General features: G+C 40.6%; 1 protein-coding gene across 1 annotated transcript in view; it reads right to left on the minus strand.

Annotated features, from left to right (window-relative positions):
• Nucleotides 1-16,552, minus strand: part of pinx1 (PIN2 (TERF1) interacting telomerase inhibitor 1) — a 30,576-nt gene extending 14,024 nt beyond the window's left edge. Inside the window, exons 1-6 of the mRNA XM_050057652.1 lie at nucleotides 16,415-16,552; nucleotides 15,564-15,673; nucleotides 15,354-15,446; nucleotides 14,173-14,254; nucleotides 13,526-13,618; nucleotides 6,482-6,564 (exon numbers count right to left, since the gene is read on the minus strand). Coding sequence (XP_049913609.1) covers nucleotides 6,482-6,564; nucleotides 13,526-13,618; nucleotides 14,173-14,254; nucleotides 15,354-15,446; nucleotides 15,564-15,673; nucleotides 16,415-16,433 — 480 coding nt within the window. The 5' untranslated portion in view covers nucleotides 16,434-16,552. The remainder of the gene's footprint in view (nucleotides 1-6,481; nucleotides 6,565-13,525; nucleotides 13,619-14,172; nucleotides 14,255-15,353; nucleotides 15,447-15,563; nucleotides 15,674-16,414) is intronic.
• Nucleotides 16,553-17,777: the final 1,225 nt, after the last annotated feature.

Raw genomic sequence — 17,777 nt, forward strand, 5'->3', positions numbered from 1 at the left:
TGTAACAATTTCCAGGTTTCTAGTGCCGACTGGAAAACTTGATTCATTAAAGATATGGATGTTATTTTTTAAGGCTGAGTCAGCAAGCTGAAAATCTAATTTCACTGAATGCATTAAGGTGCAGTAAAACTAATATAAATTATGCTCTGGAAAACTACAAGCAAAAACTAATTAATAGTCATTAACAAAGTTTGAAGGACAGTATTTAAGGCATGGCCATTTTACAATCTTAATATAGTTTTCATTAGAAATAGATTTTTAAAAAAAAGCTTTTTAGTTATAAAAAAAAACCAACAACAACAAAAGGAAAAAAACGAATTTTGTCTTTTTCAAAACACACACCCCCTTAAAGAAATGTAGAAGCAAATATAGGCGGAAAAATAAAACTATGGCTTGTTTCCACCTTTCATCTGAGCTGGCGGCTTTAAAAAATGACTAACTTTTGTTGATGTATGAATCGGCGGGGAGTCTATTTATCAGCAGGCCCTCTGCGGTCGCCCGCTTGGGTCCCTCAAGTCACAAGCCGCGTCGCTCCCCTTTGACTGATTAATTAGCCAATCAGAGGACATTTTTCACTGGGCGGCAGAATGGTTTATTTCAGCTAATGCCGGGCTTTCGAGCTGAGGCCCGTTGGAGCCTCGTCGGCTCTTTCGGCCTGCCTGAGTGGCCGGGCAGAGGGGCAAGGGAGATAAATCAAGCCGGGCTGGCCCTCCATGTGGCTCCCCTAACTAAACCCCCTGAGGAGGGCACGGTGGTGGAGAAGGAGGAGGAAGCAGAGGGGGACGCAGGACGGCCAGGGGCACTGCTCGCCCGCCGATAAGCACGGGGAGCACAGGGCTGCCAAAGTGCCTTCATTTAGAAGTGGCCGGGGCTTTTTGATATCTCGGCAGAAGGAGCCTGTCGTTTGTCATGCCGTGAGTAATTGTGTTGAGGGGCACAGGAGGAAGCAGGAGATGGAGAGGGCTTGCGAGCGTGGGATGGGTGATGGATAACAGAGAGCCGTGTAGATGGACAGGTGCTCCAACACAACTTGATAACCCGCACTGGTCAGGGAGTGTAAATAATGGTTTTAAGCATACATTTTCAGGTGGCTACACAGAAAGGTGAATGAGGTTTTGGGTGAAATGGTGGTCATCTGTTTATCTTGTAGATCAGGGTCTGTATTTCACAAATAATTTGTTGGAAGTGTGTAAATTATTTGTTAATTACAAAGGTCACAGTTTATTGTGGTGTTGGTGTTAAACTAGACTTCATTACATTAAGAGGTGTTTCTTATTTTCTGTCCTCCTTATTTACATACATGAGGGAGGCAGAATATTAGGAACACCTCTCAATATGATGCAGTCCAGCGTAACACCAACACTTACTATGACCTTAATACTAAAATGGATAAATGAATTAAAACGTCTATGAGTGTTGAGGAAAAAAAGAGAACACGGGAAGCATAACAGTAAGCTTTATAGCAGAACAGCTGTATTGGATTTTATTAAATTGCACAAGTGTATCTGATAAAGTGGACACTAAGTTTGGTATGCTTAATACTTTAGTGTTCACTCGGCTCGGTATTGAACCTCGATACATTTTGAATACAGTCTGAAATGTGTCTTTAGCATTGATGATATAAATGTGCTTGCTTGGGTTTCTTCAGTTAATCATTCATCTGATATCTGATGATGAAATCAGATATTTTCTTAATACATGCTGTTTTTTAAGCCTATTGGGGGTGGGATGTGGAGTTTTTTTGTTTTTATGTTGCACAGCTGGTGTACAATGATCTTAAATTTTCTTTTTTCTTTATGTTTCTGCAATTGTTCGACAATTATCAAAAGCTCTCCTCCCAACACTTTAGTTTCAACTCCAGAAAGACATTTTTATGTGAATTACATCATACATCAGGACTCAACAATAAGGATTGCGAATTGCCCTGGGCAAGTAAAATTCCGCGTTGGGCAAGTAAATCTAAGAACTCACAAAAAAAGAATTAACTACACAGTTTCCAGAGCAGATGATTGAATTTGCTGAGGACTGAGCCATCTCCCTTCCTTCTCATCTCTGTTGAGAGTTGCACATGCGAAGTACCGATCAAGCACCCGCGAGAAAATGGCGGTGGGTAAATAGAAAGTTTAAGAAATGAAAAGCAAGTGAGCTTTTTGATTATGCTGGAAACAGGAGTGTAGTTGGTGGCATTAAAGGATGTATTAAATTATTATGTAATAAAACATGGTCATTTTTTAAATGACAATTAATTCTGGTCTTTATTGTTAACCGCTAATAATTAAAACAATCTGTATAGGGGCAAGTGAAAATTATCTTCGGGCACGTAGATTTCTGACTGGCAAGTGAAAAAAACATTAATGTTAAATCTTGTTCATTAAAGGTCCAGTATGTAGGATTTAGTGACATCTAGTGGTGAAGATGCAAACTGCAACCAGCTGAAGTTTCTCCCATGTGCCAAGCATGTGGTGGTCAACACAAACACAGGACTGGCCCTATGTAGAGCCAATGTTTTTTTGTCCATTCTGGGCTACTGTAGAACAACATGGTGGACTAGGTAGAAGAAGACCCGCTTCATATGTAGATATAAACCACTCATTCTCAAGTAATGAAATAAGTCTTAGTTTCAGGTGAATATAAACTAATGAAAAGGACAGATGCCTCTGAATCGTACACACTGGACCTTTAAAATGGAAAATGTTACTAATTTTAAAAAGGTAAAAAAATAAATAAATTAACGGCACAGCACTACTGTCTGGACGGGATGTTTAAACCACACAGAAGTTCAGTTGAAACACACAAACGGATGAAACTTACCGGCTACCTATGTACAAACAATTAATATGAAAGGGTTCATAATCTGTCCCATGTGCTCACTTGGTCTTTTCAACACGTCCAGTGCTGTCTGTGACGAACAGAGGCATGCGGGACAGTTGAGTGTGTGTGTGTCGGCCTGTCTGCGTTTCAGGGAGCGTTGCGAGCAGCGATAAGAGGCGAGCAGGAAGCACATCACTGCAGAGGAAGGAAAACCCCAGCAGTGGGGGACTGGTGGAAAGGGAGGCTGGAGAGACAGCAGTGGGTGGTGGGTGAAGTGCTGGAAGATTCACGAGGCGGGAAGGAGGGCAGCTCTGGAGGAGCTGATCCAGATTTGGTCGAGTCTCCTGGCCTCACCTCGTCTGAATGCAGATATGTGATAATGCGACTGGCAACTGCCAATCAACCCCAGCTCCGAACCAAAGCACCTAATGCTGCTAGAGTTACTACTCAAGAATACAGCTCTATAGGGTGCTGAGATTATTGTGCATGTATAGTGTAGAGTGTATTTATGGTGGACTACTGTAAGCACAGATCAGGGTGCGCTGAGGGTCACTGGCAGTGTCACAGACACACTCACAGGAGATCCCACACAATGCCTAGAGCTTGATTGGTCCATCACCCTCTTTACCTCTTCCCAGCTACCTCAGATGTTGCTGGGCTTCAACACAAGGCCTCATGGGATGCCATTGTAATTGTGTTCAGTGTTTTCGATATGGTCAATGGTGTCCCTTCTGGCTGAAAAATAACAACCCATAACCAAACGATTAGGGAGAAAATGATGGTGTGTATTGCTTGCATTTCCAATGTTAATCAGCTGGGGAGCAGCAACCATTGTGATGTTATGGCTCGGCACCTGCGGGGGGAATAGGAAAGGTTTTTTCTCGTGCAATTTATGGATTTTTAAGATGCCAATTTCTTCAAGCCAAATGCTTGAGATAAACAGAGGAAGCCAGCAAGAGGCTTCTCTGCGTCTCCGAGTCCAAAAGCTACATTTGTCATTGTCCTTTTGGCTCTGCGTGGAGTCAGCAGAACTCGTGACACCGACGACACCAGTTTATTAAATCAAGATTTATTCATTCATGACAAAATACAGAGAAGTTCTGTATCTGCTTGAGTCACTTCTCATGTCTTTATAATGATAATCCCACAATTTATTTCACGCAAAGTCCCATCTGTCAGCATCCAAATCTTCTAATATCTAAAAACGTTTTTACAAATCTCAGTTCTGGGATTATCGTGACTTTGTTTATGAAACTTATTTAAGCATCATGATTTTATCTGGCAGAATTTCAACTGAGTGAGTGAGGTAATAAGTGTTGTGACTCACTCAAAATCTATGTAATGCATGAATAAGTTCAACTGAACCACTGGAGCACAGAAAGTTTCATTAGCAGGTGAAATGTTTAACTTTCACGTTTAATTTCTGATATTAATAATAACTAATTTTTTGTTATTCCAAGGCTGCCAGTTTCTACATTGGAAGTAAAAAAAAGGTAGTATAGGAGATTTAACAGATGCATTTAATAATGAGGTTTTGTTTTTTATAACTAGGCCAAAGTAAACTTACTGGGCCTGAAATGCAACTTGTGCATGTCTGAGCCTGTAAGCTACATTCCAAAAGCACGAGAGCCAGCAGAACGCCAAATGGCAAAGTGACGTTTGAAGTGACCAGCCGCTGACGCCGAGAGCAAAAAGAGAACTTTTTTGCAAGCGTCATCATTCGAGATTTCTGCACACCGCACCCCAATTTTGATTTGCCTTTAATAATGCCCACTGGCATTATAACTACCTGATGTGAGCGCTCCAAGACAGAAGTACAGAAGAGGGGAAGTGCGGAGAGAGGAATGGGGGGTAAGAGTGCAAATCCCTTAACTGGATTTAGGTGCTCTTGCCGCCATGAGTGGCCTGTTGGCGGTGTTAAAGCTGCACACTGTGACATGGCTAATCTGAGGCCACAGGCTGCTCAGGAGCTCGGTGCATGTAGAAGCACAAGGATCGCATGATGCTGCAGCCACTGATGGAGGCCATCAGCAGCAGTGGTCAACCTTAATTAACAAGACAGAGGCAGATAAGCTGGAGCCACCTGGCCAGAGGTATACCATCTCCTCCCCGAGTGCACACTTGACATTGAGGGGGTTAAGAAAGATCACAGGCCTGCCCTTTCCATTTGGAAAACTACTGTTTCACAGCAAAGAGTCATTTACACCTTGAATTAGGAATATTCCCTACAGAGCTTTTGCAACTGGATATAGTGCACTCTGGCACAATAAGACTGACTGGATAATCATATGTTACAGGCATTGCTCATGATCAGATTCCCTACTTTAGATATAATCACAACACAAGAAAGCAGGGATGCACTAACTGTGAAATTCTGGTCTGATACTGATCTTTAAAATAAAAAAATTGTGCAACAGCCGAAACTGATGTTCAGTTGTTGTGAGAAAGTCAACAAACATCTCACTCCGCTGCGGCAACAGCCTTGTACATGGGGCACCTGCTCTATCCACTAAGCCACCGACGCCCCCTAGCAACTGTTTTTATTCAACTTTCTTGTACGAAACAAAATCTTGCAAGGTTATATGTGAACACGTTGAGATAACCCTATAATTCTATAATTTACCTTTGCTCAATTGTCATTTTTACTGAATGGAGGTTATAATTTTACTCAATGCAACCAAGCGGCAACCTCCAGGGATGAAAAATGAAGCCAATATGGGAATGCCAAAAACTGCTGTTCTTTAAACGGCCACTTGAGGCTGGCTCCAAAAGCAAGTCAGTCCCCACTGACCCACATGTTTACAGCCTGGTATAAAAAATGGTTTTAGTGTCTGTGGCTAATTTCCCTTTTCATGACAACTGTACAGGAAGTGAGTTTTTGTATAACTATATACTATATAAGTTTATATTCTATTGAGGCTTAAAGTCACATAATTAATAATTAAGGACAGGCCTCCATGAGTGACAGACTGTATGCCCACAGTCAGATTCAACCCTTACTCCTCCACAGCTCCAGCCTCTCGCCCAAATACAGTCACTTCTGACGCCAAAAAACCAAGATGGTGACAGCCAAAATGCAAAACTTGAGGCTTCAAAATGGGAGTCCACAAACGAATGGGTGACGGTGGCTACGTCCATCATTTTTACAGTCTATGACTTCAAACTCTGTAAACTGTTACTCCCAGCTACCAGCTGCTAACAGCAAACCGCTCACGATAACAGTAACAGTCAGCAAGAGAGTATGGGCCGATAAATTGGTGCATCCCAAAAATAAAGTCCTAAAGACAAGTGCGTCTGATCGTACACTGACTACATAAGACAGGTGAAAACTTGAATACTTTTGGAACTGCAAAAAAAACAATACATTTTTTTCTTAATCTTTTTTTTTTCTTTACACGTGTCATGATAAAATTGTATGCATTAGACTTGTGTTTAATATGCTGTTTAGAGTTTGTTTCATACATTTTGTTTTGTGTTCCTGTATGTTCATGTTTCAGGTTGGATTGAATCTGCCTTTCTGTTTGTGTTTTTTTGGTCAATATTTACCCTTTATTGTGGATTAATTTTTCATTAAAATAAACAATTAAAAATTTATTTAGATTGACACTTTTGAGGAGGAAGATGTTTCTTCCTTATTGCGAATAATGTAAATGATCTTGATGCCTCTTACCTGCTCTTGGTCATTGGCAGATCTTCCCCTCTTCCCAAAGATACAGTTGAGGTCTGTTTCACTGCGAGAGGACAGATCCTTTCCTAAAAGGAGAAAAAAAAAACATTTTTAATATCATAAAGCAATTAAAAACAGAAAGATAAAATGACAGAAATTGCAAAACAAAACAAAGCCAAAAAAAAAAATCAATCTTGGCAAACACTGGTGGGTTTTTACTTTAGCAGATACCAAAACAGACCAGAAACAAATCAGTCACGTTTTCACCAAAAAACACCCACACACAAAATAAATAAATATAAAATGCAGACATCTAAAGGGCAGCTGTTTTACCGAGGCAACCTGTAATGGTTGCAGTTGAAAGTATTAGTGTGTTTGTGTGTGTGTGTGTGTGTGTGTGTGTGTGTGTTGGGGATAGAAGGTAGGGGGAGGTGGTCTTTAAAGCAAGGAAAGGGGAGGTTTGCTTCTTGCTCCAGGGATAAAACGGCAAAGAAAAATAAACCGACGGCGAGGTCTGCCACGCCACGCCTCCGGATTGCCATTTTCAAGCCGGGCCTCAAAGACTCCTGGAGCACAGTCGCCTGTCTCAAGCCCGGGTCCTGTTCGTACAGCTGCATCCTCTTCCTTCAGCGGGGCTCTGATAACATTTGGTTATTTATTGCTTTTAAACCTCTATCTCCCCAACTCTTGGCTTTGAAAGTCACTGCATATGCAGGTCTAAGAAGTAAAACCAAGAAAGTATGTTGAAAACTAAAATAAATGACGAGGGGGAGGAGGGGAGAGGCCTGCGGTGTTTGTCATCTAGTGAACTCAGGTCAAATGTAAAATTATGCCCAATCTGACCTTCGCGCTGTTTGGATGAGGAAGTACCCGTCAAAATTCTCAGGCTTTCAGGTGAAAGTGCAAATAACATTGTCTGATAAAAAGGAGCGTAAATGTTCAAAAGGTGGCTGAGTGCCATGACGCAGGATGAAGCATATGTGATGCTGTCGTGCAGTGGAAAGTGTTAGTGAACACATGCTGGTTTCCAAGGACACGGTTGAAATAGCAACAACTGTCAACTCAGATAACTAGTCAAACCAGACCAACATCACCAAGGCTCTACGGAGAAACACTCAAACCTGACTAGATAAAAAATTAACAAATCTTTCTGTTAACAGATTTACACTGGCTAAAATATGAATATCTGATTTAAAAGCCCCAAGACTGCGATAAAAGCCAGCCACACAGAGCTACAGATGGAGAGCTGTAGTTAAATTCTGCATCAACCACCCTCGCTGCCCTGACAGGTGATAGATGGAGGTAGCAATTAAAACTGGGTTACTGGTTTATGCTGTGGGCCCGGACCTCAGCGGCGGAGATTTTGGTGCCTTTCCCCACAAACAAAGGCCATCAATCCTCAGTGCTGGCTGAGAGGGAACAAGCCTTAACAGGATATCAATAAAAAAAAGCAGGAGAGAGTAAGGAGGAGGCCTGTGCTGAGAAGGAGAGGGAGATGTCTGGAAGGTTCTCTGATGCTTCTGTGGCCACGACATTTTTTCGCAGGAACGTTTTTACAGTTTTAATATCAAATTAACCAAAACGAGACTAGTATTTACAGGGTTCTGATGGCTTAAGGCAAGTTCGATTTAAGACTTTTTAGGCCTTTTTTAAGGCCATCAAGGAATGAAGTTTTAGACTATTTTCCCCAAATTTGAAGAAAAAACAAACAAACATGACCCGACAGTAATTTCTTCGGGACAGTTTTGCCCAAATGTTTACTGTAAAGACTTTTTTGGGAAGCACGTGCAGTCTGTTGGCAGGTTTTCTAGGCAAATTTGTGTTTCTCACTCCGCATGTGGGATTCCGCTACCTTGATTCCCATCGTGCCAAGTTTGGAAAAACTTTTCACACAGGATACATTAAGCCTTTTAAGTATTGCCTTGTATTGGTTTCAGCTATGCTGCAAAATCTTGGTGAAGTGGCCAGTTTTCATTTAATATGCCCTTCCCGATCTCGTCCAGGGTACAGTGACAGTAGTTAGCAGGCAGTGGATCCTCTGCTTTGAGCATCCCGGCCAGAAACAAAATATTAATGTTACTTGTTTTGCTGTCTTGATCAGTGTCACATTAACGCAACGGGCAATCGGTAAATGACTTTTTAAAAAAGGTAGATGTCAGTAATTATCTTGAGATAGAATTACAGTCCTGTGGTTGTAAACGTGAGCGAACAAGTCAAAGTTGCGCTTGTAGTTTACATCCATGTCTGTACACACATGGATGCTTCACACACATCTTCCCCCTCAGCCGCACAGACAATCTATATAGTCTGCACAGTTTCAAAGTGGGCACCCAAGATTAGAGTCACCAATTCAGTATCTGACCAAATGTCTCCCCTTTTATTCCTGAGATATGATGTTGAATAATGCCCAGAACATTTGCATAACATTAAGATGTCACAGTGAAGCTGACCTTTGACCTTATGGATATAAAATGTCATCACCTCTTCATTACATCCTATTAGGCATTTGTAAGACATTTCGTCACAATTTGCATAAAGGATTCCTGAGTTTTGTCCAACATGTTTTGTGTGGTCACAGTGACCTTTGACCACCAAATTCTAGTAAGTTCACTTTTAAATGCAAGTGGCTGTTCGTGCCAAATTTGAGGAATTTGGGGTGTTATTGTAATATTGCATTCACAAGAATGGGACGGACAAGGTCACAACAACCTTGATCTTTGACTACTAAAGTCTAATCAGTGCATCGTTGAGTCCAACCGGACATTTGTGCCAAATTTGAAGAAATTCCCTAAAGGTGTTCTTGAGATATCACGTTCATAAGTACGAGACAGACGAACGGACAATCCAAAAACATAATGCCTCCGGCCACGGCTATCGCCAACAACATCGAACAATCAAAAATGATTAAAAAAATCTGACTTCTATGTCTTGCCATTTTTAAGATGTTTGAAAGACTGACTCGAGACATTTTAATACCAACTGAAGCTTTATTTTTAGATTAATGAAGAGTAAGACTTTTTAGGGATCTGGGAAAACCCTGATATAAGAAGGAATACATTTATTTAGTAACTGCTTATAAACACCACTAATTATATCTCTGAAATGATTTAACGACCAGATACAAAAGCAGGCATTTAAATGCTTTAATGGTTGACCTTTGTCTGCTCTCTGCACATCCAGAACTATGAGAGTAGTACCTGACTTTTTCAACCTCTCATGTAACAAGCTTAGCAACACTAAATCTATTACCAAGCCTTAACTTGGCAACAGCTTCACAGGGAGGGGAGCCGGCATCGGAGCAGTCAGTGGAAGCATGCAAACAGGCGTGGCTGGTTGTATGTTGCCAGGTAACTCTTTGGTTGCCCATGCCAATCCAGACCACAAGCTTGACACGGTCGGGCAATAACACAAAGAGATGATTAAATAAATAAGATAAATTCTTTGATTGACTTCTGATGGATGTCTAATATCAAGGAAAGGATCGTAAATATGTCCTACATGAAGTACGACCATGTCAAAAGTGAGGGTTTCACAGTCAAAGTGCACTCAAACTTCATGCCTGTCAGACCACTTTAGGCAGGCGGAGCACTCGACTCTCAAGTTTCCAATTAAGTTATGAGTCGTTTATGGAAAAACAAGTAGTGCCAGCGTCCCTTCTGTTGCATGACAACAGTTGCCGCCTCTTTTGAGAAGAAACAAGTTAAAGTGGTGTTACGTTGCCAAAGACATCTCTACTGCCTACAGAGCCGCAGACTGACTCGAGATTGAATTCCAGTTAAAACATTCCCACCTAAGCTCCCATTAAACTGCGTCTCCCTCTGCTTTCTGACAGTCTGAGAAAATAAAGATACTGAAAGAGAGTGGGTGTCAAACGTCTGAGTGTAACAAACAATAGCTGTGCCCGGTGCTACCTGCTCTTTAGCTTACTCTGACATTTATAAACAGGTGGTGGTGAAAATGGGAGGAATCTCCTCGAATGGATTAGAACGAAAAGTCCTGCGGGATCAGACTTTATTAGTTGCCGACAGGTTGGGGTACAAGTGTGTCCTAATGACGATAAAGACGATAACAGAGGGCCCAAGTTCAGAGTCAACACAAATGTCCCGTGATAAACAACAGACAAGCGTGGCTGTCAACATGACAAAAACACTTGAGCGAGGTATTGTTTTCGATGCTTTTTATGGGGTCAGTGGGGTTGTCTGGGGGGGAGTGGGAGGTGGATGTAGCTGTGAGGATACAGAGATCCAACCTGAAGTGGAGCAACTCAATAAGCTTACAGTTTACAGGGTTCCCACACATTTTCATGGACAAAATTTCAAAAACTTTTTCATGACTTTTCAAGGACCCATAATATTTCTTCTTGCCCCACCTGCCCGGCATTTTTCAAACACATCAGACTGAAACTGTATGCGATAGTAAACAAAATAGGGCTACGTATTAGTGCTACATCACATCAGCAACTACAGACAAAAAAAAATTGCCAGTAAACGTTACATAGAAGAATTCTCACTTAAGGTTACTGTAACAATTTCATTACACACAACAATATTGCACAACTTTGTTTCAAAACTTTCAATGGTTTTACAAATTCCATGCCTTTTGCAGGCCTGGAAAATGTTGAAAAATTCGATGCCTTCCAGGTTTCCACGATTTTTGGGAACACAGAGTTTAGAGCTGCAACGATTCATCACTTAGTTGTCAGCTATTATTCATCAATTGATGAGTTTGAGTAATTTTTAAACGATGAAAGTCAAAACTCTCAGATTCCAGCTTCTTAAATGTGCAAATTTCCTGGTTTCTTTATGACCGCAAACTGAGTATCTTTGGGTTGTGGACAAAACAAGACATTTACAGATGTCATGTTGAACTTTGGGAAACACTGAGCAACATTTTTCCCAATTATCTGACATTTTATGGACCAAACAACTGAACGATCAATCAACTAAATAATCAACACATTAATCGACAGTGAAACTAAACGTTAGCTGCAGCCCTATCACAGTTGGGTGCAGGGTAACATTTTAATAGGGCTGCAACTAACAATTATTTTCATTGTTGACTAATCCATTGATTATTTCTTTGATTAGTCAACTAATCCGTTTATCGAAAAATGTGTTAAAATGTTGAAAAATGTTGGTCTGTCTCTCCCAAACCCCCAAATTATGTCATCTAATGTCTTGTTTCGTACTCACGCCAAAGGGTTTTAGTTCACTGCCATGGGAGAGTGTGTAAAGCTACCAATATCTGAATGTAAAAAGCTGCAATAAGAATATTTTTATACTTTTATAGTACTTTTCTAGACTCAGCTAGTCGACTACTAAAATAGTCACCGATCATTTTAATAGTCATCGATTAGTATATAAAATTCTCCAAACACCTAAGTTGCTCGCAAATCCAAATTTCCAAAGCAAATACAGTAAATGGTGCTGTGCTGTAACATTAAAGAATGTCTTAGTTTAATTTATTTGTAGTGCACTTATCAAAATACACTGTAATGTTAAAAAAAAACAGGCAGGCATATCGAAAAAATATTAATAAAGTTTCAAAAAATGGATGATAAAAAGCCACATACACCAAGGAAAGTGTAAACAAAATCAAAATTAAAAATAGACATTGTAAGGGAGCTTTCTGGTAAAGGTAAGTCTAAAAAAGTGATTTAAAAGAAGATTCTGAAAAGCATCAGGCAGGTCGTTCTATGTCTGGATGCATTCACAATCAATGCATCAAACAAACCGATGCTGACAAAGGTGCTACTGAACGACTCAGAAAAGTCTCAACTTCAATACAAACTTGCTGTTTACCAAGTTGTACGATTTCAGTAAAGTATGAATAGAACATGAGAGCAGAAAGCACCCAGAGGAAAATCATCGCCCCCTTCAAGTGTGCCTTGTACGGTGCATCTGTTCCACCAGGGACAAGGTCTTTATCACAAAAACACGGTGAGAGGGTCTGGGTGAGACGCAGAGGCCACGTTTTATCTGGCGGGGTCATCTAATGGGTCACGCAGCCCGTGGGAGGTGTTGTTTTTGGGGGGCCAGTAAATGGACATGCCAGATGCCCCAAACAGGAAACAGGAAGTTGCTACTGAATGACGTAAAATATAAAAAGCTCTGCCAGGTGAGGCAAAAGTTGAGATATTCCGTTTTCCCATGTATGCTGACCTCATCAGGTACACCTCAACCAGATAACAAGAACGATTATGGAGTAATACCTTTACCAGATGTTGGAATCTGATGAGCTTGCACTACTTTCTTGCAAAAGAACTTGCACAGCTACTACGATAAAAAAGATATGCTTTAAAATCAGTTACATGTTGTAAGTTTACAAGTCAAAAACAAGCACCATAACTATTGAAAACCTGACAATCTTAATAAGAAAGTGTGCTTGTAATCACTAAACTATGCTCCATGCCCAAGTTAAGCAGCTCAGCGGTGAAATATGGGCCAGTGGTTATTCATTTTGGTCTCCAGTGGTCCTGAACACCAAATACCTCCTCGTGCCTATCAGTGTTCTGGCCTTGACCAGCAAATCTTGACTTCCTGACGTGTAAAGGAGTAATGAAAGTTGAAGGAAGAGTTATTAATAACCTCCCCTAGCAGTGACCGGGCCAACTGACCCGGCACAGGCTGACAGAGCTCTGATCAGCATCTGCGGTCCGAGCCAAGTGCACAAGGCTCAACGAGGGGTTAAGGAGGCTTTCTGTCTGTCTGAGTGGACTGTCTGAAAGGTGGACAACTAAAAAAGTGGAGGCGCACGCAGGAAATGTTGCTGGAAAAAAGGTGCTGAGCTGAAATCATTACACAGTGGTGCTGAAACAGTTTTATCTAAAATGCAGATACACTTTCAGGGGAGGATTTCTACTGTGTGCTGAACAGTTGATCCAGTCAGGCTGAGTTTGTTGCATGATACTACACACACAGTTTTACAGATAATCAATTTAATGACTGGTGAGATGAGAAAAGAAAACACTGTGAGCACAACTGAGCTACGTTCATGCTTGTGTTTTTATGCCGTAAAGTCGTGCCAGCTGCCAAAAGATAAACCCACCTTTAGTGAACTTCATGTAGTGCACCCTCTTTTTGGTGGTCTTAGATTTCTCCTCCAAGCTGAATCCTTTCCGCTCCTCCGGTGGTGGAGAATCTAGAGATAATACAGAAAACATAAGAAGATAAATATGATCACATGGAGTTACAAATTTAAGATGTTTAGTGTTACTGTACATCTCTACCAGCTTGGATTAAACACTGTTCTATATGTGCTTTGTTTCCCAGAACAGTGATAATGAAGACGTTTTATTGTATGACAGTGACTGTAAACAATGTCACTCCTAAATGTTGCAGAGCAGCACCCTCTACTGGCCGACAGAAGAAGCTGTACTGTTATTTGGAGTAGTAATATGAAGCCACAGTGGCAGGGTTACCACTGAGAGTAAGTATACATCATGTATCAACCCTAGATAATGCACTGCCAGTGTGAGTCATACAGTATGTGCCACATATGTAGTGTATTAACAGTACCTTTATCTTTTTTGCACAACCACAAGACAACAAAAGGTTTTGGTTTCAAACTGAAATCAACTTAAACGTTTTCTTTAATATACCACCCCGTTAAGACAACCACCACAATTCTCAACGTGTCTGTAAACAGGTCATTTTATACACATTACACATCTTAACACTGCTGACTGTACATACCAGTGCCGCTGTTTTGAGCATGGCAGCTGTTCAGTTGAGCAAGAAGCTCATTGAAATCATCTTGGTGGGCGATCCAGTTATCCTGTCAACACAGCAGATGTCAACAGAACTGACAAAAACTTCAAAATGGTATATAATTATGGATTTGTGCAGTCAGTTGCCAGTGTATGAGTTACACCTGATGAAAACTAATGTAGTCTGATACAGTTATCCCATAGCTCCTCCCTTCCTGCAGGTTATAATGTTCAGTTTTTGTTAAAAATGTTTTAGAGAGGCGCTGATTCAACTGTATGGTCATTTTTTGGAGGATGCAGTTAGAGATGCTGTTGATTTGAATTGTGTAATACTATCAGGTGTTTTTCATTATTTTGTCCAGCCAATTTACATAAAAAAGGTTAGTCTTAATAGGAAGAAGATCTCTCAGTATAATACAATAGTATTACTATGGGGCTTTTAAATCACGTCATAAGGGGCCAGTCTTATATTTGTGTAAAAAGAATGTCATCCAATTATTTATGCTTTAATGTGTTTTACAGTTAAAATCATGAGTTTTTCACAAGCCACAGCTGAGCTGACTATTTAACCTCAGTAGTTCTCAGGCGTTGCCATGGAAACCCGCTGTGGCCGTAGAGAGCATAGCGACTCTGATCAGTGATGGTCAGAGGATGATGTGCAAAAAAAACTTGAGATATTACTTTCATGATGCCCGTTGTAATCCGTTGCCTCTGCTCTGAGTCTCCATTGCTATGGTTACAAACTAGCAGTTGAGCCAGCGCAATAATTTTGAACCTGTCATCAGGCAATTTGACCGGAATGTCTTTTTAGCTGTCCTATAACACCTTTTAATGGAAACCCTGCAGCCAATCAGAATTGAGTATTCACCCAGACCATGGTTTAAATCTCATGAAAAACCATACTTGTTGTTTGAGTAGTGTGAATACAGCCCATCACATCACATTCAAGGCACTGCTCCCAACAATAAACACATATATCTGCAAATAACCTTAAGAGTAACGTAACCACTATGATGATCTGCTTATAGCATATTCTCTTCAGGTTCTTGTGGAAAATCACTCAAAAATAGACAAGATGTTTTACAGTTAACAATAACATTCAGGAATGAACAGAGCAACCACATGATTTCATTATAGAAGCACCTGCAAAGTGTTAAATGTGCTCACCTCATAGCTGGCGGAGGTCCCAAGACCATAGTTGTTGTTCTTCACTTTTACTTTGATATGGTCAGTGGAGCCTTGCTCACTTCTCCCCAGGCCCTTAACATGAGAAGAGAGGAAACATACGTGTGACAGAGGTGTTCACCAACTCATTCAGTCACTGCCAAAATATTAAGAAATTATCCACACTGACCCAACCACAGAGATCCATCTCACCTTGCCCTTGGACCAGCCCATTCGCTCCAGCATCTTCTGGCCGAATTTCGAGTCATCGTTGCTCCAGGCGCTGTTCCTGGGGTCAACAGACCACTTCTGTTTCCTCCGGGCTGCACAGACAGCAGTGACATCATTACATAACAGTCACCAAAACATTACATAAACCCGCAGGACTCACACTGCAAGGTGACGAAACCTTATGTACACACACAGGACATGATACTGTGCAGAAAACGATATATAGCAGATGATGCGGTTGTAATAATCACTTTAAACTAGAACTATTGTTAACAGACAGATGGAAGTTACTTCTAGCCACAGGGATACTGTACAGCGACTCTTATCGTTTGAATACACACATTTCAAAACACTATACAGTCTTGCTTGGTCATTAAATCAGGTTTAGGCCCAGATAATAACCAGGACAATGAGTTATCATGTGCAGTTGACACGTTTGACAACTGTCATCAGTAGTCCGACCATGCTTTAAGACAACAGTGTGCCACAACTTCCAATACGTTTATTAAAAATAGGTCAAATTAATAAATAAATACATATAATTGACCATTAAGGACGTGACATTTAGCCAAAGTGAGCTAGTGACAAGTTATTGCAGCTGGCATTCAGTTACAAGCTAAAACACGTGTTTACAGACCGCTGTAGTAATACTAATGCTAACGCTAGCTAGCCGAATAGTTTAAAATATACAAAATACTGACTACTTTCGGTGGAAAACCTGTTGACATTTAGTAGCGGTGGGTTTTAGCGACAATTACACATAGTAAAACACACTATTATATTTAAAGAAAAGGGTAAATATCCGTCAAAACTGTAGAAAAAATGTAACTTACGTTCGGCGAGCATGGACATCCTGGGGTCCTTAAACAGCTTGATGGGAGTCGCGTAGGCTTCCAAGAAAATGCCTGAACATAATACGTGGCCACGCTAGTTGTTTTTCGTCAATAAAATATTGTTGTAAAATATTTACTGTGCGTCGTAATCCATAAGGATGAAAGTATATTGTGAGTCTATTATTTTAACGATGGATATTGTCGTTATTTTGTTAGTAGTATCAGTGCAGGTAATTGTGTTCGCCAACAGAGGGCGACACAGGCAGGTTCAATGACCCCAAAACTACAGCCCAATATATACCTATAATACAGCCTGATAATATGCCTATAATGAAATGAATAATGGAAAATATAATTTTCAAATTCAATAAAAATGTAACAATTAATATGTAGGCTGTAAAACACAAATATCAAACATATATTATGCCTGAAAGAAGGGTGAAATGTTTTTTTTTTTTTTTAAATGCAGACTAGAAGCATTAAATTATATGTAATTATATCTATCAATAGGCCATAAATGCCAATATCAATATATGTATTTGTGATCAGCCAATATCATCCGATATCAGCCCACAGATTTATTCATCAACCTGCACCCAACACCACCCCATGATGTGCCCAACTCAAATAGAGCATTGCTCAACGTGTTCTTGCCACAAAACCTGCAGCCAGTTTCATAATGTTTGCACTGATGCATGTGATGCACTAACAAGATCTCATGTCGAGAGTTTCTGGATTAGCTTCTTGTGCTGACAGAGATATCACAACCACAGCTCAGTATAAGAGCCAGGAAGCTACTATCAATGATGGGAACACAGAAGCAGGCATCACTTTGTCCTGTCTGAACACAGCCCTGAATTAGTTACTCATCAAAATCAAATTCTGTTTTTGTTGTTTCAAGCTGTTGTGCTGCCAAGGAAAACACTTGAAAGAGGAGCGAGTAGCACTTGAAGGCAGCACAGAGTAAACAGCTTTAGTTGAAATGTGGACTGACTGAATTCTGCATAAATATCAAAGTCGTCTTATGCAACTTGCAATCAACAGACACACATTGACCTAAATTACCAACCGTTGACTGAGGCATCTGTAAAAGGCTAAAGCTACCAGATGAAAGACAGTGGTAGTTTCCATGATATTACCAAGTGGTTGCTTTGGTGTCACTTAAAGTACCTGTTAAGGTGTTGAAGCATGGAGTGTTTTGTAACACACTAAAAAAAAATGAGAGTGATTGTCCTTGAGCTATGTACGAGTTATGAAAGCTGTCTGGGAATACTTATCAGCCCTATCAAAAATAAAACTGAAGTCTTGATATGAGGTCAGTGTTTACATTTCCTGTGCGCCTAAGGACCCAAGAATTGGACAT

Source organism: Epinephelus moara, chromosome 12 (assembly GCF_006386435.1).
Source record: "Epinephelus moara isolate mb chromosome 12, YSFRI_EMoa_1.0, whole genome shotgun sequence".
NCBI classification, from domain to species: Eukaryota; Metazoa; Chordata; class Actinopteri; order Perciformes; family Serranidae; genus Epinephelus; species Epinephelus moara.